This window comes from Callospermophilus lateralis, chromosome 19, assembly GCF_048772815.1.
Source record: "Callospermophilus lateralis isolate mCalLat2 chromosome 19, mCalLat2.hap1, whole genome shotgun sequence".
NCBI classification, from domain to species: Eukaryota; Metazoa; Chordata; class Mammalia; order Rodentia; family Sciuridae; genus Callospermophilus; species Callospermophilus lateralis.
This window is the reverse complement of record NC_135323.1, coordinates 37,459,790-37,487,647: the sequence shown is the minus strand read 5'-3', so window position 1 is coordinate 37,487,647 and position 27,858 is coordinate 37,459,790. Positions and strand designations below refer to the sequence as shown.

At 57.0% G+C, this 27,858-nt stretch overlaps 1 protein-coding gene across 1 annotated transcript; it reads left to right on the top strand.

Annotated features, from left to right (window-relative positions):
* The first annotated feature begins 13,806 nt into the window (after positions 1 to 13,806).
* Mafk (MAF bZIP transcription factor K) lies at positions 13,807 to 25,961 on the top strand. The gene is made up of 3 exons (XM_076840007.1): positions 13,807 to 13,969; positions 21,869 to 21,948; positions 22,910 to 25,961. Exons 2-3 carry the CDS (start codon positions 21,913 to 21,915, stop codon positions 23,342 to 23,344), a joined length of 471 nt encoding a protein of 156 aa, XP_076696122.1. The 5' UTR covers positions 13,807 to 13,969; positions 21,869 to 21,912; the 3' UTR covers positions 23,345 to 25,961.
* The last annotated feature ends 1,897 nt before the right edge of the window (positions 25,962 to 27,858 follow it).

Sequence of the window (27,858 nt, the reverse complement as noted above, 5' to 3'; positions counted from 1 at the left end):
AGAAACCAACCTTCCGGGAAAACCGGAAACAAAATAGCACGGCGACCGGAAGGGAAGGAGAGGGAGCCAGTGCCCACGGCGAGTGCGCAAAATCTGTAGCGCCCTCTGGAGGCAGGGATGGCTGATGCCGAACCTTGCGGGCTGACGCTTTATTCTTGCCAAAGAAGCTGATATGTTAAGTGACACGCTCAGGGACACTGCTAGGAAGGGTGGCAGCAGGAGTCAGATCACTGCTTTTCCACTGACTGGGCACCAACTGCGTTTCTCTGTAACCAGCCGGCCACCTGGTCTCCCTCTGCCTAGGTGCTGCCTACACTGGCCTTCCGCCGGCAGGCTGCCCGCAGGACAGAACCAGATTGTCCACCTGGTGGGGAATGTGTGGAACCCAGGCAAAGGAACCCAGCCACTGGGCAGTGTGAAGCTCCAGGTCGATCCATGGGGTCAATGTCCCAGTCCTGAGTGCCCTGTGATAGATAATGCCACCAGCCCCACCTACCACGCCCCACCCACTCCAAGCAGGCAGCTGGGTACCCGGCAGAGGAGGGAGGATTCAATGTGTGAGTGTGTGTGTGAGTGTGTGTGTGTGTGAGTGTGTGTGTGTGTGAGTGTGTATGTGTGGTGCTGGGGATGGAACCCAGGGCCTTGTGCATGTGAGGCAGGCACTCTACCAACTGAGCTGTATCCCCAGCCCCACTTCTTTTAAAATATTTTTTTTAGTTGTCAATGGACCTTTATTTATATGCAGTGCTGGTGAAGCCAGATTTAAAGTTAGGTAGTCAGTGTAATTAGGTAAACCGGGTCTAATATGGAGGCCCTGTGGAGAATGAATTCCAGGAAAAGTTGAGCAACTCTCGGAATGTTAATGAAGTCCAGGAAACAGCCCCAACAGATTTGAAGATAGCCCATCCCAAAGAAATGTTAATGAACAGCAAACTTGAAGATGCTGATTACTTCTTTGGCCCACCTGTGTCCCACCCCTCGGGCCTTCCCACCTACATTCCATCACCGAAAACTATAAAATGGAGAGACAACCGCACTTCCACGGATTCCACCTCTTGGGTCCCCTTCTTCCTCCGGAAGAAGTCTTTTCTGCTGTTCTTTCATAAACTTCTAATTTTCCACTCTGACCTCGCCTCCGTGTGCTTCTCTGGGGTTATACTTCAACATTGGGGAAGCAAGGACTCGTCACGGGTCAATAGCGGTAACACTGAGACTCGAACCCAGTGCCTCACACATGCCAGGCCAGTGCTCCACCACGGAGCTCCAGCCCCAGCCCCAGCCCTAGCCCTAGGGAGGATCCGTTTTTCACTGAAGATCTCCATTTTTTTTAATAGGCAAAACCCCATAGTGGCAAAACCCTAAGGGATCAAGAGATTAAAGAGGGGCGGGGCAGAGGCTGGCTCAGTGGCTGAGCGCTGGCCTGGCATGCATGAGGCACTGGGTTCCATCCTCAGCACCACAGAAAAATAAACAAATAAAATTAAGGCATCTGTCCATCTACAACTACCAAAAAAAAAAAAAAAAAAAATAGTCCCCCTCGCACCTGTGACCACAAGCCAGTGTCCTGCCCAGAGTTGGCTCCTGCCTCTCCTTAGCTCGCCCCCTTCCAGCACATTCTACACACACCAGCAACCACAGGTGCGCTCCCCCTCCTCTGAGTGCTGAGGGAGAAGGTGGCCCGCAGCTCTGGCTGTCCCTGGGAGCTCACCCCGAAACCAAGAGCAAATCTCTTCTGCTGAGAATGGAGACCGAAAGGTGGCAACCTCGACCCCGACAGGTGCCACAGAACCTGGGAGTGGAGATGGCCCCTGAGTCCGACCGGTCTCAATCTGTATGTGTGCAGGGATTTGGAAGATAGAATTTTTTTTTGTGGCGGGGGCTGGTGGCAGTGCTACCAGGGATGGAACCCAGGGACGCTTAACCACTGAGCCACATCCTCAGCCCTTTTTTGTTCAGGTCTTTTTGTTTAGGGTCTTGATAAGTTGCTGAAGCTAGCCTCAAACTTTTGATCCTCCTGCTTCAGCCTCCCAAACTGCTGAGATTGCAGGCGTGCACCACCACGCCCAGCTCCAGCCCTTTTTATTTTATATTTTTTTTAATATTTTTTTTTTTTTTTTAGTTTTAGGTGGACACAATGTCTTTGTTTTACATTTATGTGCTGCTGAGGCTCGAACCCAGTGCCTCACGCATGCTAGGCAAGCGCTCTACCACTGAGCCACCACCCCAGTCCTCCTTTTTATTTTTTATTTTGAGTCACGGTCTCACTGAGTTGCTTAGGGTCTTGCAAAGTTGCTGAAGCTGGCCTCGAACTTCCCATCCTCCTGCCTCAGCCTCCGGAGCTACTGGGATTACAGGTGTGCCCCACTGCGCCCAGCTCTCTCCCTCTCTTTGCTGTGCGGGGATCCCCCCCCCCACCTCAGTGATGGCCACATCATCCACCCGCGGAAGGGATGGAATGCATGTCTTGTGCCTGCAGGGGTGTCTCATGACACGGGATCACATGCTCTTCCACCTTCCGCAGGTCTTTGGTGAGCAGTCTCCAAATTTGGCCTTCAAATCCTGTGCGCTTTTTTTTTGTATTGAACCCAGGGGCACGTCACCACAGAGCCACCTCCCCAGCCCTTTTTGTATTTTATTTAGAGACAGGGCTTCCCTAAGTTGCTTAGGGCCTCACTAAATGGCTGAGGCTGGCTTTGAACTCTCGATCCTCCTGCCTGAGCCTCCTGAGCCACTGGGATCACAGGCGTGGCCCACCGTGTCCGATTCCCGTGTTCATGTTTTACTGGAGCTTCTCCTTATGTTTGAGTTCTTCCCTGTCCCCTCTTCCGCATCTAGTCAATCTAACGGCTTCCTAAGGGACGCAATGTCAAAGTATGCCCCGGGTCCCCGAGCGCTTCTCACCGCCAGCTCTGCGGCCTGCAGGTCCTCAGCAGCTCACCCCGCAAAAAAGCTGTCCAGGAGATTGTCCCCTGCCCCCCCCCCCCCCCCCCCCCGCTCCTTGAAGTCAAAGCAGTGTTCTGCACCCATTTCCTGTGGCTTTTGTGACAAGTCACCACAAACCTGGTGGCCTGAAGCCACAGAGATTTCTTCTCTGGCAGTTCTGGAGACCAGAAGTCCAACATCGCCGTGTGGACAGGCCCTAGGGGACTCCTGCCCCTCCAGCTCTGGGGACTCCTTGGTGGGAAACACCTCACCTTCTCATCCTCCGCCCGCACACCCGCTGTCCTCTCTGTGTCTCTGGGTGCTGGCCGCTCCTCTGTGTCTCTTACAAGGACACCTGCCCAAGGGCTCCAGGGCCACCTGAATCCAGGATGGTCTCATCTCAAGATCCTTCCCTTCATCGGTGAGGATCCAATTTCCAGTAAGCTCCCGTTTGGAGGTTGGGTGGGTGTGTATTCGGGGGACACCATTTACCCACTGCCACTCCACGCCGAGGACCAGGTCTGGGTGACCAACCAGCCCCCTCTTCCTGCTTCAGGCTCTGCTAAGGGTGGGGGGGGCCTTGCACCTGCCTTTTCCCATGGTCTCCCCTTCACCTCTGCAAACCGTGTCCTCCTTCCCTCCCCTGCCACCGATGCCCAACCCCCACTGAACCGAGTGTCACCTCTGTGTCTTTCTTTGTGACACTCGTTGGCTCCTGAAATCCCCTTACAGGTGCCTTTGGGTATCCACAGGGTTTGATTCCAGGACCTGAGGACACCAAAATCTGAGACACTCTTGTGTCCCCCCATGCAGAATGGCATAGTATATTGCAGAGGACTTACGTACCCCCCCTTCCTCTCTTGTTCTATTTTTTATTTTATTTATTTATTTTTTGGTGCCAGGGATTGAACCCAAGGACACTTAACCTCTAAGCCATGTCCCCAGCCCTTATTTATTTACTTCCTTATTTTTGCTTTGAGACAAGTTCTCGCTAAGTTGCTGAGGCTGGCTTTGAACTCGTGATCCTCCTGCCTCAGCCTCCTAACCCGCTGGGATCACAGGCGTGCGCCACAGCACCCGGCTTCCCTTGTTCTTTAAGTCGTCTCTGGATTACTTTTAATGCCTGATACGATGCCAACACTAACTAGAGAGCTACCATACTGTGTCGTTTAGGGATTAGTGACAAGGGACAAAAAAAGGCTGTATCTCTTTGGTCTCCTTTCTGTCCTGCCTCCCTGCCACCAGCCACCAGGGGCTGCACACCTGCGCCACAGGTTGCATGAAGGATTGGCTTAACAGCCTGGCATAGAATGAGGTCAGCTGGAGAGCTGGGCTTCCGCTGTCAGGCAGGCCTGCACTGCCCACCGTCAAGGGTCCCCTTTGCTGTGACCCAGAGCTGCGGTGAAGAGACACTACACCCCACTCACCCACCCACCCAGGAACCCCTGTGTGGCACAGCTCAGCCTCGGGGCCCCACTGAGGCACTTCTGGGGGAGACTGAAGCAGCCCCCAGAATCCACCAGGGCCAGGGGCAGGGGCAGCCGGTGGATGGGCAGGAAGGGGCGGCCACTGCTGGCCTGCAGCTGCGTGTGGTCTAACTGCCCTGGTGCCAGGAAGCAGCTGCTACCGTCTGCACTGTGGGTCTCAGCGCCCAGCTTGGTGGGGGGCAGCGAACCTGGGGCTCCTGGCTCCGTACCCAGCCCAGAGCCCCGGCTCAGACCAGGCTGGCACTTCCTGAGTCCTCCCTGAGAGCCCGGGCTCCTGGGGAAGCCTCCCGCCCTCCCCCGTGCGGGAAAGCCTCATCCTCCTGGGGCTCTGTGGGCAAGGACCTAAGGCAGACCCCCAGCTGAGGCCCCGGCCACCACACAGGGACACCTGAGCTGCAGGAGCAGAGGCCCACCTAGTCCTGCCTGCCACCTGGTGACCCAGCTGCTGGGAGTCAGGGGACAGTAGGTGTGATTGAGGAAGGAGGCCAGGAGGGCCTGGACAGCTGCTGCTCCTGTGTCAGGGCCACTGCCCTGTCCTGGGGCTGCCTCCTCAGCCCTCACACTTCTGTCTCCCCTCTCCAGTGGCCTCTGCGGGGACCCCCCCCTGACTCCCCCAGTTAAGTTGGAGTAGCTCCTGCTGAAGCAGATCCGCCCCCTGTCCACACCCCGCTCTGGGCCTCCAGGCTCAGCAGGGTCCCCACCACAAACCCCCGAGTCCTGTCCTCTCACTGTCCTGGCACACTCCTGGGCACCCCCCCCCCAAGTGCATGGGCGCCACCCAGCCCCAGGCCAGGGGCTGTGGACGCCCCACGGGCTCTGCCTCAAGAACCGACTGTCAAAAGCCACAGGATGCTCCAGGGCCTGGTGTCTCCGGTTCCCATGAGGCAGCTGCTCCCACTGGCTGCTGGGTAACGAACAACCCCCAAAGCCTGCGGGGTGAACCTCCACTTCATGCTCCCACGGGCGCCAGGCAAGCCAAGCCAGGTTCAGAGTGTGAAGCCCCAGGAGGATTCTCCCCGTCGGGCACAGCGGCCACCACAGACGGTGGGGACTTCCAGGGTGCAGCATGGGCCTCTCCCCGTGGCTCCCAGCACCAGGACCCAACCAGGAGAGGGCTGGACTTGGGGGCCAGGCCACACGGAGCGCCAGGCCCTGGCATATCTAGGGCTGGGTTCTGGCTCACCATGAATTGGCTGTGTGATACGATGTGGCTCCCTGCTGAGCCTCGGTTTACCTACCTGGCAGATGGACACACAGGGGGCCTGCCCTCCTGAGGTTGCTAAGAAGCCTCCGCAGGCAGCTGCCTGGGCAGAATGTCCCCTGCTTGAGAACATTCCTAAGCCTACACGGGCATGCAGGTGCACACCCGAAATGCCAGCTCCTCGGGAGGCTGAGGCAGGAGGATCCCAAGTTCAAGACCAGCCTGGGCAACCTAGTGAGACCCTGTCTCAAAATCAAATCCAAAGGGCTGGAGAGGTCTCTTAGTGGGTACCATCTCTGGTATTGAAAAAAGAAGGAGAAGGAGAAGAACTTCCCTGCACAGAGATTCACAAAAGTCTGCAGTGAACCTATTGGCAGCTCAGGGGATCGGGGAGACCACGGCTCCCCCAGGGGCCGCCATCCTCAGAAGCCTCTGTGGCTGATATTTGAGACCCGATGGGCAGTGAGCCTCCTCCCCTGGGCAAACCTGGTGGTGAGCGGAAGCCCAGGGAGCAGCCTCTGGCCGAGCTGGGCTGTGCTTTCCAACAATTGTCCGAAAATAGCCTGGGCAGGCTCACGAGGAAATGAGTCCCCCGTCACGGGGACAGACTGCGGTGACAGGAAAGCTGCTTAGTTGGGAGGGAGGATCCCAGGCTTTCTGACACTGAGAGACCCCAGGCCCATCCGTTTCTCAACCTCTGCACCCCAATACCTGAAAAGGCAGCTGAGAGCGGGGCCAGGCTGCCACCCCCCAGCTTGTGCCCAGGAGGGAAAGCTGGGGTTCGGGAAGAGGGCCTTCTCCCCGGGTTGCAGGGAGCCATCAGGCCCTACCTGCCAACTATGCCCTTCTTGGCAGAGTCCCCGCCCTTCCCCAAGCCTCAGTTTCCCCTTCTGTTCAGTGAGGGTCAGGCAAGTCGCTACAGGAAGGTCCAATGTCCCAGGACCCAGCAGCTGCCTCTCTACAGACCCCAGACGCAGCCTTTGTGCCCATCCAGTATGTGGAGGCCGACAGGGGTCCCAGGGGAGGAGAATGTGCTCAGCCCTACTCTAACATGGCTGTGGTTTCCTTACCTTTGGTAAACCACGAAGGTACAGAATGCTCTTGTCAACCACAGAGCTCAGGGGAGGTCAAAACAGGTGCCTAGCGGGGTGCAGTGGCGCGTTCTGTATCCCAGCCGCTCAGGAGGCTGAGGCAGGAGGATGGCGAGTTTAAAGCCAGCCTCAGCAAAAGCGAGGTGCTAAGCAACTCGGGGAGACCCTGTCTCTAAATAAAATGCAAAATAGGGCTGGGGATGGAGCTCAGGGGTCAAGTGCCCCTGAGTGCAATTCCCAGTACCTGCCCCGCCCCCCAAAAAACAGGTGCCTAGATTGGAGGACTCGTCTCTGTTCCATAGAACACTGGGTTCTGGGGGGCACAGCTTGAGAACCAGGTGGGGGTGAGGGAGGCGCTGAGGAGTAGGGAATCCCGAGCCCATTCCCACCTCACCCAAATCCCCACCCTCCCTGGACAGGCTAAGGCCATGGGGCAACAGAGCCTTATTTTTGTTTTTGTTTTTGTTTTTGTTTTTGTTTTGGTGGCCTGTGGGAATCCCTAGGGTCAGCTGTGATGGAGAAAGGGAGGACAGAGGTCAGGCTCAGGGAGCTGGGTGGGCCTGAGGTCACAGATATCATCAGATGGGTCTGAAAGGGGGCTGGGCCGGAAGGGTCCCATCTGCCTTCCGCTGACCAAGCGCCTCCACCTCCCTGGGGTGCCACCACGAACTCGCCAGGTCATGAGTCCTGACCTCTGGGCTCAGAAGTTACAGTCAGAGTCACATTTTGCTGGTGGGGATGTCCCTCGGTGACAACCTGAGCTGGAGAGAGGCCTATGGAGAAAGAGCTTAGTCTCCAGGCGATTGACATGCAGTGCGAATCTCGCTGTGGCTGAGGCTGGCTTTGAACTCGAGGTCCTCCTGCCTCAGCCTCCCCATCCACTGGGATTAGAGATGTGCGCCACCACGCCCGACAGTTATGTTGTGCAGCTGCAGACTCCTGTCCGTGGGACTGGTGGCCTCTCACAGGCTTCCTACAGGCTGGGCTGTGATGGAGACATGGCTTCACACAGCTCACACTTCCTTACAACGTGTCACCGGGGCCACCATGAGCAGGAGACTTGAGAAACAGAAAGCCAGGCGGTCCCCGTGTCCCCCTGCAATACAATGTACAAAAGCAAATCTGCCTGGTCTCCATGGCAGCTCCCCAAGTGGCATTCACATCTCTGTATTCATTGGAGTCTGCGCTCCTCAGGTGACTGGAGGGGCCCTAGGTCACCTAGCCCAGGATGGTCACCTGAGGAACCACCCCACCCACCACCCTGCTCACCTCGGGGAGTGGACAGAGCTCAGTCACCAGGGGCCGATGGCTGGATCCATCAGGCCTGAGGAAGAGACCGCGACACAGACTCGGCGGGTGGGGACCTGTTCTCTCCTAGTGACAGAGCCTGCAGAGTCAGGCCACAGGGGCCAGCCCCCATGCTGAAGCTGTCGGGGGCCACCTCCTGAGGAGCACGGGGACCCCATTTGTGGCTGGCATCTGATACAGGAACTGTGTTGTGGGACCGAGTCCCCGTGGGCTCTGCTAACTGAATTGTAGGCCAGCCGGCTGGTATCAGAGGTTTGGAGGATCGGTTGCTGTGACCATTTGGTGTCAGCGTGACTGGCAAAGGGCTCCCAGATCGGCCTTTGAATTGGGGGTGGAGTAGAGAAGACGTGCTGTCCCCACGTGGGCAGCACCGTCCCGTCCGGGAGGCCAAACCGAAGGAAGACGGAGGGAGTGTGAACTCTCTCTCCCTGAGCTGGGCCGTCGTCTCCCGCCCTGGGACATCAGAGGACATCTGGGTCCCAGCCCTTGGCCCTCCAGGACCTACGCCAGCCTCTTTCCTTCCCCAGGTCTCAGTCCTTCAGCCTGGGACTGGGATCTCCTCCGAAGCACCCCAGCAGCTCAGCCTTGTCACCAGGAAGGTAAGGAGGATGCCGTGAGGACGTTGTCCTGCGCGTGTGGGTGCAGGGACAGCCAGGTTTGGATGAGAGACCTGTGAGTGCTGACCGTGACCTTGCCGGAAGTCATCCCCAACCCAAACAACCCTGTGTCTCTTGTGGGCAGGTGCGGCTCACTAGTGGACGCTTACAGACCACAGCACCGCCAGCAGCTGTGTCCCCAGCTCAGGACCGTAACACGAGGCCTTTTTCCAGAGATGACTGAAGCCATAACCCCCGTCCCTCCCGCTCTTTCTGCAGGGTGGCCTTGGGACTTCTCCTCTGGGATCCTCCCAGGCTTGGATCATGAGGCCTTGAATCCCCAACAACCTTTCAAAGGCCCCAGAGCTTACTGCCACCCTGAGACCAATAACGATGACAGCAATAACTGTCATCAATAACTCAGCATGTGAATGAGACGTGGGGATCCACATTCAGGCCAGAGCAGTATAGATGGCGACCCCATCAGATATCCAAGGTGTGGGGTTCTGGTCAGACCCGAGTGGCAGGCAATGGTGACATGAACTCGGAAGCCCTAAAGTCTGGTTGGACACAGCAGCCCTGGGCTCTCCTCAGGGAGGGGGACACTCACTCAGTTCAGGACAACTGAGGATGCAGAGATGTCTCTGGGTTTGTCCCAGGGCCCCCAGGCCTGTATCACCCCTGGGTGGGAACCACTGTCCCTTCGCTCTCTAGGTTCCTCAGCCCTTTGCAGACCCAGGTCCATCAGTGGCTGCTGTGGCTCCTGGTGGTGGAGGGAGGTGGCTCTCAGGCCCTGCCCCAGAGGCGCCTGGTGAGATGTCCAGGTGACAGCGGCGCTGTTTTCAGGGCTGTGGTCACTGCTGGCCGCTGTCTCTGTGATTCATGGGGTTTGGCCACTCTGTCTTTGAGGAATGAATCTGAGCACTCCGAGCCCAGCCACTGAGACATAGGTGGCCTTGAGCAAATGACTTTGTCATTATGGCAGTTGAAACTGAGCCCAGACTTTCCCCTTGCCCCTGTACCTGTCTCAGCAGCTTGGGACAGGGACTGCCCTCTCCAACACGCCCTACTGAGATACCTGCCCCTCACCTGCCTGGGGAGAGGAGAGCTGTGCATGCAAGGGACTGGGGACAAATTTATTTTTTCTCTGAAAGTTTGAGGAATTGCGCTGGAGATGAGAGCACAAAGCTACTGTATCCCCTGGTGATAAACAAGCTCACAACAATAATGATGACAGCGACGGTGACAATGGCGGTCTTTCCACACTGTTCACAAGGAACCCCGTGCACTTGCTCCTCCAATCAATGCTGTTCCCATTTTAGGGATGAGGAAACAGGCTCAGAGATGGTGGTGGATGCACCCAAGTCTGCAGCTGCCCCTTGGCCAAGGCGCATGATGACCTCTGCCTCTTTCTTTTCCGGGGAATCCTTTGCTCCCCTCTCTGCTACAAAACCACTTCAAGATCCCTCCTCCCCAAGACAAAACCTGGCCATCTCCTTCCACCAAGCCAGGGGACAAGGTAGCAGGGTTCCCAGCCCATCCTGCGGCTGACCAGCCCATCCTGCTGACCAGCGCAACCTGCGGCTGTAGGTCCTTCCCTCAGGCAGATTGCCCCTCCACCCGGGTGAGCCAGCAGTCCCGCCTGGCCAGTGTCCACGCACTGGACTCTGTCAGGGCCGCGCTGTGCACTGTAACCATGCGCTGACGCATGAGTCATGCATTGTATGGTCAGCAAACATCCGCCCGCAACAGCTGCTCCTTTGCAGGCATGAGGCGCAAATATTGGGCCCCATCTCAGCTCCCGGAGAGCCATGCTTGGCTACCAAAGGTGGCGCTGCAGGGTTCCTGAAGTCCAGCCTCTCCCAGAGCCCAACACCCCGATTCTGGGGTCTGGGTCCCTGGGGGAGTATTTACAGAGGTCCTGAGGGGTGGACTGCTGGAATCCCCACTCCCCTCAGGGCTAGCACTGGCTCAGTCCGGCCTGTCTTCCTGTCACAGGGTGATTGGGGGTGGCCTCCCTGTCGTCCCCTTTCCCTAACCTCAGCCACGGTCAATGGAGTCCACTCCAACTCTCCAGGAGAAGGAAGGGTGGGATGGATCCTGCCCCTTCCGGGGGGTGCCAGCTCTGCTTAGCTGGGGCAAGGGCAAAGAGGGGCGGTTCATCGAGCCACAACCAACACCAACTCTGCCATAAAGCCAGAGTGCCAAAGGCAGTGTTATCGAGGATCATCAGGTGCCAGGGACGCTGCTGGAGCTTCTCAGCGGCTTGGAAACAATGGTTCCCTGCATTTTAGCTTTCTTTTAAAGTTTTTAATAGGTAAGTCACCCAATCTGACAGTCACAAGAATGATCTAAAAGAAACTGGCTGCAGTGACGCGTGTCTGTAATCCCAGTAACTCAGGAGGCTGAGGCAGGATGGCAAGTTCAAGGCCAGCCTCCGCCACTTAGTGAGGCTCTGGGCAGCTTAGTGAAAACCTCTCGCAAAATAAGAATTAAAAATTCTGGAGATGTGGCCCTGGGCTCAATTCCTGATACCAAGAAAATAATTAAATAAACAAATAACTATATTCACACACGCATGCACACACACATTTTTAGAAGTCTTTTATTCATTTATTTATTTTTTGTACTAGAAATTGCATCCAGGGGACTTAACCACTGAGCCACATCCCCAGCCCTTTTTATATTTTATTTTGAGACAGGGTCTCACTAAGTTGCTTCGATAAGTTGCCGAGTTTGGCTTTGGACTCACGAGCCTCACTTCTTCAGCCTCCAGAGCTATGGAGTCTTTTTCATGGTAGGGAGACTACCCTTAGTGCTCAGAGTTGCAAGTGTTTTTCCCTAGGATGTAGTTTGCGCTATGAGTTCACTTGTAACAATTTTTGCCTTAAATCTTTTTTTATGACATCTGGATTTTTAACAATGATTTTCTTTTATTTTTTAAAAATGTAAAAAAAATTTGAACTCCTGGACAAAGCATCACCTCCACCCATCTCAAAAACTTTTTCACCATGTAATGGTTTCTTTTTAAAAATTTATAATTCTGGGTCCATTTAAAATATATAGTGATATACGGTGTGGGCAAACTGGGACCCAACTTTATCTTTTTCTAAGTTTTCTAATACCGCATCATTTGTTTAAAGAGTCCACATCCAGGGGCTGAGTTGTGGCTCAGCAGTAAAGTGCTTGCCTAGCATGTTTGAGGCACTGGGTTCCATCCTCAGCACCACATAAAAATAAAAACAAATAAAAGTAAGGGTATTGTGTCCAACTACAACTACAAAAATTTTTTTAAAAAGCCCACATCCAACTCACTTTTTTTTTTTTTTTTTGGTGGTAGTGGTTCTGGGGATTGAACCCAGGATTGCTCTACCACTGAGCAACTTTTTTATTTTTTTTTAATTTTGAGAAGGGGTCTCACTAAGTTGCTGAGGGTCTTGCTAAATTGCTGAGGCTGGCCTAAAACTTGCAATCCTCCTGCCTCAGCCTCTCAAGTTGCTGGGATGACAGGTATGCACCACCATGCTTGGCTTTAAGCCTACTTTGAAGTCCAGGAAACTGACTCAAAGATTCAACCCTTGCCCTAAAAAGGTCATTTCCACATGTGACCTGTGTCCCCACTTGGGAAACACCTTTTAGATCCCAGGCGAGCCACTCTGAACACATTCTGCAGAGGGGAACCATTGTCACCTCTGCTGCTGTTGATCTGTAATAGCAGCCAGTATTTGAGAGTCTTCACAAGCAAGTCTCGATGGCTGAGTGCATCCAGTGTGAAGGACTGCCCGACCGTCCAGGGCCAGAGGAGTCTTTGGGAGTAAAAGCAGGAGGCTGGTATTCTCTGTAGCATGAGGCCATGGCACTTCCTAAAGTAGGGTCTTGGGTGGTGCTCATCACTTGAGGAGACTCACAGGCTCCTTGGCAGCTGCTCTTTTTGACCCCCAGGATGTGTGGGCAGCACCTCATACCTGGGAAAGCAGCCTTCTAAAGGTCCTGGGCAGATGCAGCCTATGCCTGCGGGAGTCTGGGCATGCTTCCTCTTCTTCAGCTCAGACCAGGAAGGCCTCATTAGGCAGCTCCTGGTTCTCAGGGAGGGACCCAGAAACACAGTTGAGTTTTTAAGCAGGGGCTGGCATGCTCATCCCAATGACTCAGAATGGCCATCCTCCAGCTCTGCCCATCTGGGGCAGGAAGAGGAGCAGTTCCCCTCTGGGGGCTCATGCCATCTGAGCGTCCCTCTCAGGATTCCTAGGGCTGGAGGCACTTGCCCACCTTGGGTCTCCCTGTGCTGGGGTTTCAGGTGGGCCTGGGTTTCTCCTGCTCCTGAAAACTGTGGGGGTTGGTCAATAATCATTTACAATCATATCTTTACAGTATTGTCTTTCACACACACACAAAAAGAAATAGTTTCCTTTATGCATTGTTTGGTCAAGTGAGAAATCAAAAGACAGATGGGGGTATTGGTCAGTGAGGGACACTAGGCATCTCTTCCTTCTCTGTGGGACTCACCTGCCCTGCAGAGTGGGTACTGGGATCCTGGACCCATTCCTAGCGCCCAGACCACTTCCCCCTTGACCTATGACCTGGGCATAAGCAAACTCTTCTCCACTCCCTGTGCGAGGCTCCTAGGAACCCTCAGCAGCCGCAGCTCCGCGTGGTTTGTCCTTAGAACTATAGTGGGTGGCAGGGGTGTGTGTATCTCTTAGATACGGGGCACGACATGATGCCCAGGTTGTGTGTACCTGCGAACTGTGGGGTGTAGACACCCTGGGGTCCCTGGAGCTCGCCTGTCATCCTCCAGCCTGGTAGGGGCGCAGAGTCAGGGCGCGCCTGGAGACGGGAGGGGTCACCACGAAGACACAGGTGGGCACAGGTGCCGGTCCCAGGGCGAATCCTGGCGGGTGACTACAGCGCACAGGGGCCGCCCGGCAGCAGGCGGGGGCGGAGCCCGATGGGCATGGGCGGAGCCCGATGGGCATGGGCGGAGCCCGATGGGCATGGGCGGAGCCCGATGGGCATGGGCGGAGCCCGATGGGCATGGGCGGAGCCCGATGGGCATGGGCGGAGCCCGATGGGCATGGGCGGAGGCCGGGCGCCGGAGAGGGGCGGAGCCTCTGCGGGCGGGGCTGGGCCTGGGGGCGGGGCGGACGCTGACGCGCGCCGACGCGCGATCCCGGAAGCGGTGTCAGAGCTGGAGCCGGCGGCGGGCGGCGGCGGCGGCGGCGGCGGGCGTTGGGTACTTGTTGTTCTTCGCGAAGTCCGAGCCCGAGCGCTACCGGAGGCGGCGACCCGGGGAGCACGAGAGCGAGAAGCGGCGAGGAGAGCGCGTGCCCGCGAGGAGCCGCCGCGCCCCGGCCGCGAGGCCAGGTGAGGGGTGGCGGCCGGGCCGCGGGACGGGACGCGACGGGGCGGGCGGGACGCGCGGCTCCGCGGGGCGGCGGGCGGCCTGGCGCTGAGTCACGGCCGCCGGGCACCGGGGCCGCCGGGACGGGCCGAGACCCGCGGGCACACCTGCCCGACGACCGCCCTCCGTCCCCGCGCACGTGCCGCCGGACCGAGCCCGGCCGTGGCGCCCGGCCTTGGCGCCCGACCGTGGCGCCCGACCGTCGGCGGGACCCGGGCTCCGCAGTACCGAGGCACCCGAGACCCGCACCCGGGCGCTACCGGCACGTGTAGGAGCGCGGCGGCGGCCGCCGCTCACCTGCAGCTGTCGCGCGGCGGGGAAGCCCGCGCTCAGACACTTCCTGAGTGGCGCGACTCGCGCCCAGGGCAGGGTGCACGTGCCCCCTGAGTGGGTAGGGGCCAGCCGGTCTCCGGCGGCCTTGGTGGCTGGTGTCACTTGCTAATCAGCTGACCTGCCAGGGGTGCCGGAAGGAAGGCCGCGATGTGGAAGCTATGGGTGGGGAGGGCGGCAGGTGACAGTCTTGGCCCGCGTGTTGCTTCCGTCACTTTCCTCAGGTGTGGTCAGGGGCCAAGGTCTCCTCCAACTCCTCGTGGGCGTTCTTCTCTGCTCCTGTGGGGTTAGTCAATAGGTATGGTCTACTCTGTGGCTGACCTGGGCGCACTTCTGGGAGCAGGGGCAAGAAATGAGGCAAGTCTAGCAAACCACAGGTCACAGAAAGCCTTCTGGTCTCTGGGGCCTGTCTTAGGTCTGCCTTAGGAAGAGCCAGTTGTCCGGCCCCATACTCCCTGGCATCCTCACCCTGTGCAGGCACTTTGGCTCCGTACAAGTTGCCCTATTGGGGTAGCAGCCTGTGTCTAGGAAGGCTGGCAGCTAGCTCCCTGCTCTTGGATCTTGTGTTAGAGATTGTGCCCTGGGTTGCTTTTCATAAAGCTGGTAGCATAGGCAGAAATTGGATGCACCTAACCATTCATTCAGTTGACAGGTGTCTAGCTCCAGGAAGCAGCAGACCCTAATCCTTCCACGTGGCCTGGTAGAAGTCTGTGGCTAGATCTTTCCCCTTTACCCACCAGGATGGGCTCTAGGACCCCTTTATTAGCATTGATGAGTGACATTGGGATTGCACAGGGCATCTTGGTGAAATGTATGTGCAAGATCTGATGCACCCTGGAGCTAGACTTCTTCAAGCCTGGTGTTTTCAGGGCCGGGAGTTTTTTATTTTTGTTTTGGTACCAGGTATTGAATCCAGGGGTGCTTAACCACTGAGCCACATCCCTAATCTTTTTTAAAGGTTTGTATTTTGAGATAGGGTCTTGCTAAATTGCTTAGGGCTTCACTAAGTTGTTGGGACTGGCTTTGAACTTGAGATCCTCCTGCTTCAGCCTCCTAAGCTGTTGCAGGGCGTTTTTGTTGTTGTTGTTGTTGTTGTTTTTTAAGGTAGTAGTCGTATCAGGTGAGTGGGATCAGAGAGGTAGGGGGGCTGTGCACTATGGGTCGCCAGCACCATTCATGAGAACTCCCTCCTTAGACAGCTCAATTAGTCTGGCCTTGGCAGAGGGGGACCTGCTTTTATGACTTAAAACTAGCCTTCTCTTTATTCCAAAGCAGAATATTTAATAAGGCAAAAAGCAAACTCGGCTTTCCTATGGAGCACATTTACTTTTATATTTGGACCAGCAAGGTCAGAAGGACTAGTTCCAAGTCCAGTGTTGCGTACTTTCCAGGTGGTTGCTGAAATGGGAGTTGTATAGAGGGTCCCTGGGAAGCCAACTTTTCCAGGGGTCGCCTTTTCCCTAGCGCCCTAGATGCTGCTGTGGAGGAAGACTGTTTACCAACCATTCTTTGTCCACAACTAGCAGCTTTCACTCTTGGGGCTGTGGGATGGCTCCAGGGTTTGTTTACAGTCCCCGTCTAGAAGAGAAGAAGTTGTGCCTGTTTCTGCCCTGGACTTTGCTGAGGCGGGAGTCTTCTGCATTGGGCTTTCTGGATTTCAGGTCCTGTCCACACGGGAAATGGAAATCCGGCCAGCTGGGAGAATTCTGTGTGGCTGCTCCTGAGAGCAGTAAACAGTGACTCACACTGTGTTCCCCACCCTCCCTGTCCCAGCTAATGGGAGATGTGTTGCTCCGTATTCACTTTTGCTTTTCATAAGTCACAGACCCCGTGTTTCCTCTTTCTTATGGTTTAAGGAAACTGAAAGTGTTATCTGAAAATTGTAGAATTTCAGAGCAGGTAGGAATGAACCTGAGTGGTCGCACATGGTCCATCGCATCTCCCACTGTAGGTGAGGGGACTGCAACTACCAGGCATCGCTCTCTGGTCCTGGTCAGAATCAGCCCGGTCAGGTGCTTGTCTGCTCTTCAGTGCTGCTTTCTGGTGCCCTGCGGGTGGTTCGGATGAACACCTTACCCAGACTCCCTGCTGGAGCCTACCTGCTGCATATGCAGCAGACCTTTCTTAATGGCTGGGTGCCCTTTGGGGAGCTAAAATAGGTAAGACCTGTTCCCTGCTTGCCAGGAGCTCTCCGTGCACTGAGGAGGTCTGCCTGTCAACAGAAAGGTCTAGAACCAGCTCTTGTTCCAAGGTGATTGCTTGCCCCAAAGAACACAGCTAGGAGGACTTTCTGGAAGAAGTGTGTTGGGGAGTGAGCTGTGGTCAGCACAGCCAGGGTCTATTGGGAGCCAGAAGAGGAGGGCTGAGATGGTGACAGATAGGGATTAGCTGCTCAAGAAGGACTTCAAGGTCTCCACCTGCCTGGGAGACTGTGTTTGAGGCACCAGGATCAAAGTCGGGGGTTCTGTTGAACTAGCTCTGTGTTCAGGTAGAAGCCAGGGTCTGAGCTGAGGCAGGGTATGGGCAGAAGAACTTGAGGACTAGTCCTCAAGCCCTGGTCACAGAGCAGACAGAGCAGAGGGACTTGGGATGATTTCACCTAATGATGTGGGGGCACTGTCATCACCTAAGCTAGAGACCCAGGAGGAGGGGTTTGGGGAGAGGAAAGGCAGGTCTTTGCCCTTGGTTTTTCCCAGGGGACATCCCTGGCCCAGCCTGGAGTTGGCTGAAGCCTTAGAATGACTGGGTACAGAATAGAACCCTTAAGGGGAGCTGGTGGCAGAGGGACTACTCAGTGAGCTGGGGTGAGGGGCATAATGGTGGGGGCTGCTTGAGGGGGCGTGTTATGTAGCCGCAGCCTCTGCAGCCCTGGCTTTAGTCACCTCTGGATGTAGCTAGGATGACACAGCTTCCTGTGACTGCAGGCACAAGGTGACCAGACGTCCTCTGAGCTGGGCAGACAGTTGTGGCTTGCCGGAGGGCGGCCAGCCAGGGCCAGGCTGCAGGACAGTACTACACACCGAGGGGGCTATGTCTAGGGCAGGAGGGGCCAGTGGAGGCTTCCTGGTCTTCAGTGGGCTGGGCCATTACTAGCTCTTCTGTGGCACCAGCTGGGTTACCATTGGTTGACACTATTGACAAGCACCCACTGGGTGCTGGTGCAATGTAGGCCCTGCCTCCCTTGTGGCTCCTAGGAAGGGCACGTGCTTTGGGTGCTTGTAGAAGTGTTTCCAGCTCCTGCGAGGGGGTAGTTTTGGCCTTGGTGGCTTCAGGTTTTGTGGACTTGTACCCATCAGGGCCTGGGTTGGAGAGTGAGGGCTATTGCTGTGTCCAGCTAGAGTTTGAATCTGCTCTCCTCAGACAGCGGGCCACTGCACCTCCTTCCCACTCTGGAGAGTAGGAAAGGAAAGGCTTACCCCTCCTTCTCGGGTCAGCTGAAAGTGGAGGGGCCTGGCCTTGTAGTCACATCACCCCTAAAGAACAAGTGTCTTACCTAGAGCCCACCCAGCTTCACATCTGAGCTCCAGCAGAGGGTGACATAGAGGGTCCTGGCTAGTCATTTATCTCCTTAAGCATCAGGACCCTTGGTAACTGTATGGAGCCTCCCTGGGGCTGATCAGCCACCTGACTTGATGGAGAAAACCCCACTCTCAGGCCCAGGCCAGTCCTTCTCCCTGTGTGCTGAGAAGTCTGAAGATGTAAATGTCCCCAGGTACAGTCAGAGCAGTGGGGCACCAGGGACAGCAGCTAGAAGTTGAACAGTAAAGAATGATCCCTGGAATGTGAGATGATCTGCTTCTGAAAGGTCCCTTCCTGAGCTATTGAACCAAGCCACCCCACCCTGCCCCCCAGGACGCCCAGGCCGGGATTGGATCCTCTGTAGCATTCCTTCCGGCCTCCTGCCTGGATCTATCCTGAAATAGGAGGGCTCCCCACCCTGGCTCCCTAATTCTGTGGCCTGGACACTATCAGGGGTGGCTGGCATGCCCTCAGGGAATATAGATGGGTACAGTTGGATAACTCTTTAAATGTTAGTAGTCACCTGGAAGGTGCTGCATGTGCACCTGTATTTGTTTGCGGTGCTGGAATCCACCCTGGACTTTGTGTGTGGTAGGTAAGCGCTCCACCACGTGAGCCTTCTTGACCAGCTGCCTGTCCTGGGATGTGGCCCGGGAGCACTCCCCGCCCACCTAGATTGGAAAGTGGTTGCATACAGGGGGAATGGAGACTTTATGGAGAAACCCCACCCCCAGGCCCAGTATTTGACTGTTGAACTTCTCAGGTGACTTTTCTAGAATTCCAAGTAGCTCAGGGCATGGGGTCTTGTATGCTGTTGGCTGATGGAAGGCCCAGAGCACCCTCACCAGAAGTTGCCCAAGAGAGGCCTGCCTTGGGCCCCAGTGCCAGGAAGACTGCTTCTCTGGGGCTTCCTGTGGGCTCCGCACACCCTTCTGCCTACAGTCTTAGCCCAGGCTCAGAAAGGAGTCTTCTCACGAGATGTGCCCTGTGGCTCTCAGGTCGGTGGCTTACAGAGCCCCTTCAGAGCATTTTTAAGTCACTTGTTTTGCAAACTCTTTTACATGTACACCACTCTCCTGGGACTGGAGGTGCAGCTCAGGGGTGGAGCTCTTGCCTGATCTGTACAAGGCCTTGGGTTCCATCCCCAGCACTGCAAAAAACCAAAACAAAGTAAAACTCTCCCTTGAACCTCATTCCAAAGGCCAGTTGTCATTTTTCTTGCCTTTGATGTTTAAAGCAACTCAAGGTCAGTACTGCACGGGTGTACTTTGTGAGTGCTGGGCAGAGGCACCAGCCTACCCGTGGACTGGGTTCATGAGAAGCACCATGCCTGGGCTGCCCCTGTGCCTGGCGCCGGACTGAAGGGCAGAACCTTGACCTGCAGCCCATCTGTCCTCACCTTTCATGTGGGCAGACATTGGCCGAACCATCCCAACAGAGGATCCAGGTTTCCCCAGCAGAACCAAGTTCCTGGGGCAGAAGCCTCTCAGGCAGAGACCTCATCTGCCTGAGGGAAAAGGTGTGGGTGTGGTGCCCGGTGCAGGGTGGGGGGCTTCTCCTGCCTTCACCCCACCCCCAGCCTATCCCCTGGCCTGGACTGCTGGGCTGCCCTCCTGGGAGGGGCCTGGTGCTCAGGAATGGGTGCAGGTGTGGTGGTGGGGGAGAACCCAGGTGGGGTCTAATGTCCCCTGCTGGGCCCAGCCTGGGCCCTTTGTTTCCTTCCTTCATTTTTCTGAGGAAGTGACCCATGAAGAGCCGAGGTTTGTTCTGTGGGGAAGAGGCCTCTTGGGAAGAGGGTGGGTTTGTCTGCATCTCCTCCGTCCTCAGTGCTGTTTAAGATGGCAGGTCTGAGGACTAAGGGATTCTGGAATTCAGAGCCCCCTTCCTGCGTCCCTCCCTAGGGCCTGAGCCGGGACCCATGTTGGTTGCTTTCTCTCAGTGGTCTTGGGTCCCCAGAGGCAAGCGAGGTGGTTGTGGTAGGCTCAGAGCTGGCAGATGGAGTCGGAGCGACCTATCTGGCCACCCAAGGGTCCTCAAATCATGGAAGGGCTTGACTTCTCTGAGTGTGGTCCCCTGGAGACTGAGTCTTGCACATCCTAGTCCCTCGGTGTCCCACCTCTGTGGTCATGGGAGGCAGTTCCTTAGGGTTAAGGTCTGTCCCTCAGCTCCCCGCGGAGCACAGCACTGTCACCTGTGGGTCTGACCAGAGGCCCCTTCCCTAGCACCTTCCTTTTTCACTGGCCTCAGGGGCCCCAGCTAGTGCCATACGGGTGGGAGGGGCGTCCTTGTGTGGGAATGTGAGCAGCTCTGTAAACAGCTGGTGACTCACCGCATAGTTATGTCACTGACTTGTAGTTGCTGGAAGAGGTGCCTGGTCCCTCCTCCCTCGCATGGAAAAGTTTCTCATGGAGTCATGGAGCTCCCAGGCGCCTGGGTCCTGCAGGGCCCTACAGGGTGGCCAGAGCCCAGGGCTTCTCCGGTGTCTCTGTCACCCAGCTCAGGGTGGTGGGGGTGGCATGCCTCGGGCCCCCTCACATCATGGGTCAAGTCATGTTGGAGAGCAGCTCTTACCTCCATGTTCACCCTGAGCTGCTGCTTGTCCATTTCAGGCCTGGGCCTATAAGGGGTCAGGGTGCTCCCTCCGTCCCTCCCTCGAGAGGAGCCCCAAGCCTACCTGAGGCTCCCCAGCTGGCCCCTGCTGTCCACTTCAGTTTCCATGGGAGCAGCTGGAGTCACCAGGCTGCTGGTGTCTGTAGTGCAGAGCGTGGATTCTCGTTTAGAAGGTGGCAAGACCCAGGTCTGCAGGGAGAGGGGCAGTGGCGGTCGCCCACCATCCAGCCCTAGTCTATCCTCTGTACCCCTTTTCCATGTGTTTCTCTGCTTTTTCTTCGACTCATCCCTAGAATGTGGATGTGGGGGTGTGGCCCATCCAGTGGCCACCCTGTGTTTCTCCCCTTTCTTCTGGGGTTAGAATGAATGAGTTTGTTTACTGTCTGACAACCTCATGATGTCTTCGCACAGGCCTGACCTGAAGTCATGATTGCTTTTGGGCTTCTCTGTTTCTATGGCAACCATCAGGGGTTGGCTACTTCCCAAGGTCGTCATGGCAACTATCAGAGGGGAATCATGCTTGGGATGCTTTGGCTGGGTTTTTCATGAATGATTAGAATGTGTGACACAATGCAGACTCTAAAATGAGAAGGGCGGTTGGCGGGGACAAGTCTCACCAGACAGTTGATTAGTTCTGCGAGGCAGCCATGACTCCTCACCTCCTATCTCTGGCCCTTCTCTCTAAACTGATGCCCACCAGGAGCCCCCACCCATCCTTGGGGCCCCAGAGTCACCTGAGCAGACTAGGGGCAGCCAGGCTGAGGTGGTGATGTCACAGCTACAGTTCCCTTCCCCGCGGTAGGTGCCGGGGACAGGCGGGCTGGGTGGGGCTGGGGAGAGGTGGCAAGTGCTCTACTCTGTCCACTTTTGAGGATGGGGTTCAGTATTGGCAGGGGCTCTCTGAAAGGGCCCTTTCTCTCCCTGCGGGTCTGAATCAGCCAGAGCTCTTGCCAGGCAGGGACACTGTCCAGGCATGGCCATTCTTGGGGGTAGCTTTGCGACTGGTCTGTGTTCTGTTGGCTGTAGCATCTTGTACTTCACTGGTGCCAACATCTTGTGAGGTGGGAGGGGAGAGGGGGTAGGAAGCAACAACTGCCAATGCCAGGCTTCACCCCCAGTCCTGGGGGCTCCAGCACCTGCCAGGTTTGGGGGGCAGTAAGGGGGCCACACAGCTTTTGGGCCTGGGGCTGAGAGTGCTGGCTGTTCTGAGAGCTGGGCTAGAGTGTCAGCCGAGCTGGGTCTTACTGGAACCTCCTGGGCAGACGGGCTGGGGCAGCCCCTTGGGATGTTCTTGGGGCACTGTGACAGGCTGTCTTCTGGGAGCCTCCTGCAGGGAGACAGTGTGCAGTCCTGAGCTCACTAGCTAACCCACTCGCCCTCTGTGTTCTTCTGTGTTTCTGCAGTTGCAGTTTCCCAGCACTTCCGTCCTGGTGATTGTGCCCGGGTTATGACGACTAATCCCAAGCCCAACAAGGCGTTAAAGGTATGGCAGGTGGCAGCCCTGGGCAGCCATCCCTGTCCTGGGCACTACACAAGAAAGATTCTCCTGACCTGGAAGCTCCCCCTTTCTCAGATTTGCCCTTAGGGTGTGAGGGAGTCCCTGTCCCTGGGAATAGGTGGGGACCACAGGGTGGGAGAACATTCTCAACAGAGGTGGGTGACACACTGGGGATGTAGGGGTAGATGCCTGCCAACTGGGGCTTTGTTCGCGGGTTCTGTTCCTACCTGAATTGAATTCCCAGTACCAGGCTTGGGCAGAGTGGCCTCCAGTGGGTGGGGTGCTTCGGCTCCAGTGACCGGGCTCCATCTCTGCTGGTGCTTGCTGTGCCTCCTGGGCCCTCAGCTTCTGTGACAGGCTGCCCTTGGGTCGGCTTTCATGTTTGGGGCTCTTGGGAACCATATGCAGAACTGAGATTGTGTGTACCCTGCACTCCATTCCACTTCTGGGGTTCCTGTTCCCTTGAGGTGGTCCTGCCTGGCCAGACCCCAGTGTCACTCTGGGAGGCCGATGTGCAGGTGGTAGGGGAAGAGTGAGCCACCCAGCCTCATCCTGGAAGGGTTGGTTGAGATCCTTCCTGAATCAGTCCCCAGCGTTGGAGCATCCCATGAGTTGGACATCCATATGTCCTATGGAACTTGGGAGGCTTACAGTGGTAAGGGTGATGTCACCTGTGGCCTTCCTGAGGGAACAGCTGTCAGGTCCTCCCTGTTCAAAAGGATCTAAGTGACAGCAGCAGCTGTCGTAGGACTGTCTGATGTGGCTTCGTGGTGCTGCGTCCTGTGCACAATGTCCCTGTTGTAGCAGGGGGACTAGCCCCAGATAAAGGGCAGGTGGCTGCTACTGCTGGTCTTTCTGCTGCCCCAAATCAGCTGCGGGCTGCTACAGGGCAGGCTGAGGTGTGGATACTGCAGGGGCTTGGTGCTGACCCACTGTGGCCTTGCAGGTCAAGAAGGAGGCGGGCGAGAACGCCCCCGTGCTCAGTGATGATGAGCTGGTGTCCATGTCAGTGCGGGAGTTGAACCAGCACCTCCGGGGGCTCACTAAGGAGGAGGTCACCCGCCTGAAGCAGCGCCGGCGCACGCTCAAGAACCGCGGCTACGCAGCCAGCTGCCGCATCAAGCGGGTGACGCAGAAGGAAGAGCTGGAGCGGCAGCGGGTGGAGCTACAGCAGGAGGTGGAGAAGCTGGCCCGCGAGAACAGCAGCATGCGTCTAGAGCTGGACGCCCTGCGCTCCAAATACGAGGCCCTGCAGACCTTCGCCCGCACTGTGGCCCGCGGACCCGTCACACCCACCAAGGTGGCCACCACCAGCGTCATCACCATCGTCAAGTCCACAGAGATCTCCTCCACCTCTGTACCCTTCTCAGCCGCGTCCTAGTGCCTGCTTGGGCCGTGAGGCAGCACTTCCCTCGTGCCTGCCCAGGGTCCTGGCGCAGACTCGAAACACCAGTCGTTGCAGTCCCCTCGGGGCTGAGAGTGGGGACAAGCAAGGTGCCAGATGAAGAGTAGGCTCTTGTGAGCCAGGCACTGCACACCGCTCATGCACACACAGGTGCACGCCACCCTCACGCCCTGTCTCTCCTCTCCATATGGGTCTGTTTCAGAAGTCAGTGGGAGATGACCCCACAGTCCCCTGCAGGATCTGCCAGCAGGAGGGGCCCCTGTGGCTGGATGTGGGGCTCATCTTCCACTCCTCTTGCAAGCAGCCTTTAACACTGTCCTGCCATGGCTCCCAACTGGGCCAGGCACCCTGTGCTGACCTCCCCGAGCTCTGGATGCCCCTGGGGGGAGTGAGGGAGCTCGAAGGCAGCTCTGGTCTTCCGTTGTCCCACTGAAGCGTGCTACAATGAGCTTTAGCCCTTACACCCAGCCCGTGCCCTGGGAAGCAGAGACGGGAGAGGCTGTGTGCTAGTGTCTGTGCCCCACGGGCCTGCTGTCACAGGGCCTGTACACCAGAAGCACCGGGGTCATGTCAGGAAGGCCTGTCCAGTATGTGTGCAGAGAGTTGTGCGTATGTTGTGAAGTTTCCCTTGTGCTCTGTGACCCAAGGTGGTTGCCCAGCAAGGCCCAGCCGGCAGAGCCAGCTGGCTTTCTGCCAGCCTGCTGGCCATCCCTGGATTTCACAAGATGAGGGCAGGAGCGTCCCATCAGCTGCTGGAAAGCAGATCTTGGTTTCCCTAGAGCTGCCTCTGGCTGGCTGTGCTCAACGAGGTGGGGAAGGTGGAGATCTCGAGGCCTGTAGGGAAGGGTTGTGTGGTTTGGAGAGGAGTGGAGGCCTCAGGGATGTCGGTGGACATGGACGTGTCAGTTGATGTCCTGGGTGGAGTATCCCACAGACCACTGTGCTTCCTGCTGCTGGGTGGGGTGGAGCAGTGGGGGGGTGAGGATGGAGCAGAGGCTCTGAGATGGGACCCCGGGACATGAAGGAGGCCTGAGAGCACAGCATGGGGGTGAGGGCACTGCAAGGAACTCCTCCCGGGCCTACCTCTGTGTTGAGGTCAGCCAGGTGCCCCTAGAGGGGCTTGGGGCAGAGGTGGGTCCCTGCGTCCTGGTGCTTGACCGTCACCCAGAGCCTTCACCTGCTCGTTCTTCATGGAACTCTGAACTGCTCATGATCTTGGGGATCCTTCCGGGACTTCCTTTCCCAGAGCACTGCTGCAGGGCACCCTCCTCTGACTGGGGTCTTGGCAAGAGGAGTTGGCTTGGACACCCCTGTCTGGGGTGAGCCGGTAGAGCATGAGCCCTGTGTCCTGCTGCCAACTGGAAGCCACTGTGCGTGACAGGCAGTGAGGGGGTTGCGCCCCTCACTCCCAGTTCCCTCCTGGCCTGCCCTGTACCCCAGCAAGCTGCCGCACTGTGTGCAGGGAGGGCCGAGGACGGGCGGTCCGAGGGCTGCAACATGGTTCTGAGTCTGCTGTCAGAAGTGAATAGAAAGCGTCAGGGCTTTTCTGGTGGCACCACCATGCGGCTGGTCCTCTTCTGGGTCCAGTGCAGTGCTGAGGGTTGGCCAAGCTGCAGCCCAGCTACGCGGGGTCACACTGGAGCCTCAGAGCAGGAGGCTCTGCTGGGCACTTGAAGCTGTCGATACCATAGCCATGGTAGGTAATCCATATTGGATATCAGTAAGGGCCATGGGAGATATTTAAAGAGAAAAAGAATATATATATATATATAATTATATACACATTTTATCGTACAGGTTTTTCATAAGTTTTTTCCAGTTTGATACTGTAGATCTTCATTAGTGCAGAGTTGTGTTGGATGGGGTGAGAGTGTGCTGCCCGCTCTGGTGTGTGCTGGGCCTGGGGACAAGGCCTAGCCCCAGCAGGCACCATGCTTGGTGGGTGGCCCCCAGGGAAGGCCACACAGCTGCAAGTTCTGTCTAGCCCTGGGGTCTGTCACATCTCTGGGATGTGGCAGGCTTCTGGCTCTGAGTGGCTTCCCGCTCTTGGCCTGTGGTGCTATGCTAGAGAAGGAGCTCCCCATACTCGGCCTCCAGGGTGGACAGAACTGCCATCACCACCCAGGGAGCCTCCGTCCAGGATGCTCACGGGCACAGGGCCAGGGAAGGAAGTGGCACATTCTGCTTTTCCTTTGAGATCACTGAAATTTTATTGTCACGATTTAATATATGATTTTTTTTTTTTTAATTTAAGAAAAAGACAAGGACCTCTTTGTCGTGGGTTTGTTTTCTGTCCCGTGGCTCAGACCTCCCAAAGAGGGTGGGCTCTGCCTTTCCTGGGTGGCCAGGCGCTCCCTCGACACGCCACGCACAGCGCGTCCTGGCCTCCCAGCCGCAGTTCATTTCAATATTTATTTTTTTGCTGCTTTCCCCATGATATAAATTATTGAGAGGAGATCACATGCTGTGGACCCGCACCTGTGCCCCGTGCCCACCCCGCCCCATCTCACGGCCACCACCTAATTTATTGCTGTACACATCGCTGCTCTGACTGCTTTTGTACCTTTGCAATAAAGAAACTCCTGGTTTTACATCCTCGTGTGTAGCTGGTTCTCTGGGTCAAGGACCTGGCATCCTGGGCTGTTGGGGTGCCCCCTCCCATACCCTCGTTTTTCCCCCCTGGGGAGTCCAGTCAGGACCTGGGCCCACCCTCTGGACAAGGGGCAGTCCTGGGATGGAAGCTTCTGCCTCTGCTCCAGGCTCACTTGCTGGCTGGGGGGAGACTTCCCGAGTGCCCTGTCCCACTCTGGCCACATGCCTCTGGCAGTCAGTGCAACCTCTGCTTTAGAGCTGGGGGTCACAGGTCTGAGCTTCCTTCCCCACAGGGCGGGCACCCTCCAAGCCAGGCTGCTGCCCAGCTTTGCTGGGGTTTTCTCTGAGATAAGCCTGTGGGAAGTTGGGAGGGGGTCTGGGTCTGCTGAGGGCAGAGAGTAAAGCCCCTGCACTGGCCTAAAGCAAGCAGGTGGCTTTCGAAAGCCAAGGGCAGCCAGGCTGTCCTTAGCAGACGCTGCCCCTCTGACCCGATTAATGGTGAGCAGCCCCACCTGGCCATCCTCAGGGGGGCCAACGGGGCGGTGCTTATCCGCAGCTCCAGAGGGTTGGGCTTGCAGTAAGTCCTGCTTCCCAGAGATTCCAACCACCAGTATGTCTTCCTCTGGCCTGTGCTGACCAGGAGTGGACGTTAGAACTTCAGAGCGTGTCTGATCCAGTGGGGGTTGTGTCTGTGGGAGGGACCACAGTGAGGTTTCGATACCAGGAATGGCAATAATGGACTTCATTGCAGTGGCTCTGGGGACCCTGACCCTAGCTGGGGGCCCAGAATTATGGCCCAGGCTCTTGGAGGCAGCAGGCGGACAGGGAAGCTATAAAAGTAGACACTGTCCCCAGCCCACACCAGGCCAGCCTTTCCAAGAAAGGAGACTCCCCCCAGGCAGGGCAGCCACGCAGAGCCAGAAAGGAAGCCACCCAGCCCAGACCAGGCCTCCCTTCCCTCTCCTGTGGTCCCTGGGGACTTTCAGCTGGGCCATTTCACAGATGGGAGTACTGAGGCCAAGGCAAGTTAGGTAACTTGGCAGAGCACTGGGCAGGCAAGCCAGTTCCTGCCTGCCAAGCAGCCGCTCCCTCTGCCCCATGGGAGCTATAACTGGGGCTCCCTCTTCATCAGCCCTAATGAAACTGAAGCCACTCAGCTGCTCGCCTCCCTTCCCTCAGGAGACGAGTGGAGCTCAGCCTGAGGGCTCCTTTTAAGTCACTCACAGCAGTGTTCTACCTGCCTGTGGCGTGAGTCGGGCGCCTGTTCAACCGCATGGCCTTATTTGCTGTCTTGTTGGAAGGAAGGCGGGCCCTTCGCAGGTGGAGGAGCAGGGAGAGTGGACTTCCGTGTAGTCACCCCTCGCCAGCTGTGACCTCAGGTAACTTGAGGGACCTCTCTGGGCTTACCGTCCCTGGCTGTCACGAGGGTTGTCTATGTGGGTTCCTGGCACGTGTGGGTACTGTCCAGAGAAAGATTGTGCCCCGAGCCACATGGTTCTGGGCTTGCAGGAGGGAACCATTGCCCACTTTTCCTCTGCACATGGCTCCAGGTACCTCAGACCAGAGGACGCCTCTCTGAGGCAGGGTTGGCGTGAGCCAGCCCCCTGCTGACCAGGCACCTGCCGGGCCTGGCATCAAGCTTGCCAGGGTCTCTTTGGTTGGCAGGCCTCTGGGGAGAGCTGAGCCCCCTCCCAACCTCGTAGATGGAGTGGAGTGCTGAGGGCCTCCTGGTGGGTGTGCCAGCTGCAGAGGGCATGATAAGGTGGCGGGTGAGGGTGGTTCTTCCCAGCTGGCTGCAAGGAGGAGCCTGGCCTATCTTATCAGCAGTCCTGCTGAGCCCAGAAGCCACTGGCCTTGAGTTCCCTTGTCCCTAGGCCCAGGGATCAAGAAGGCAGGGG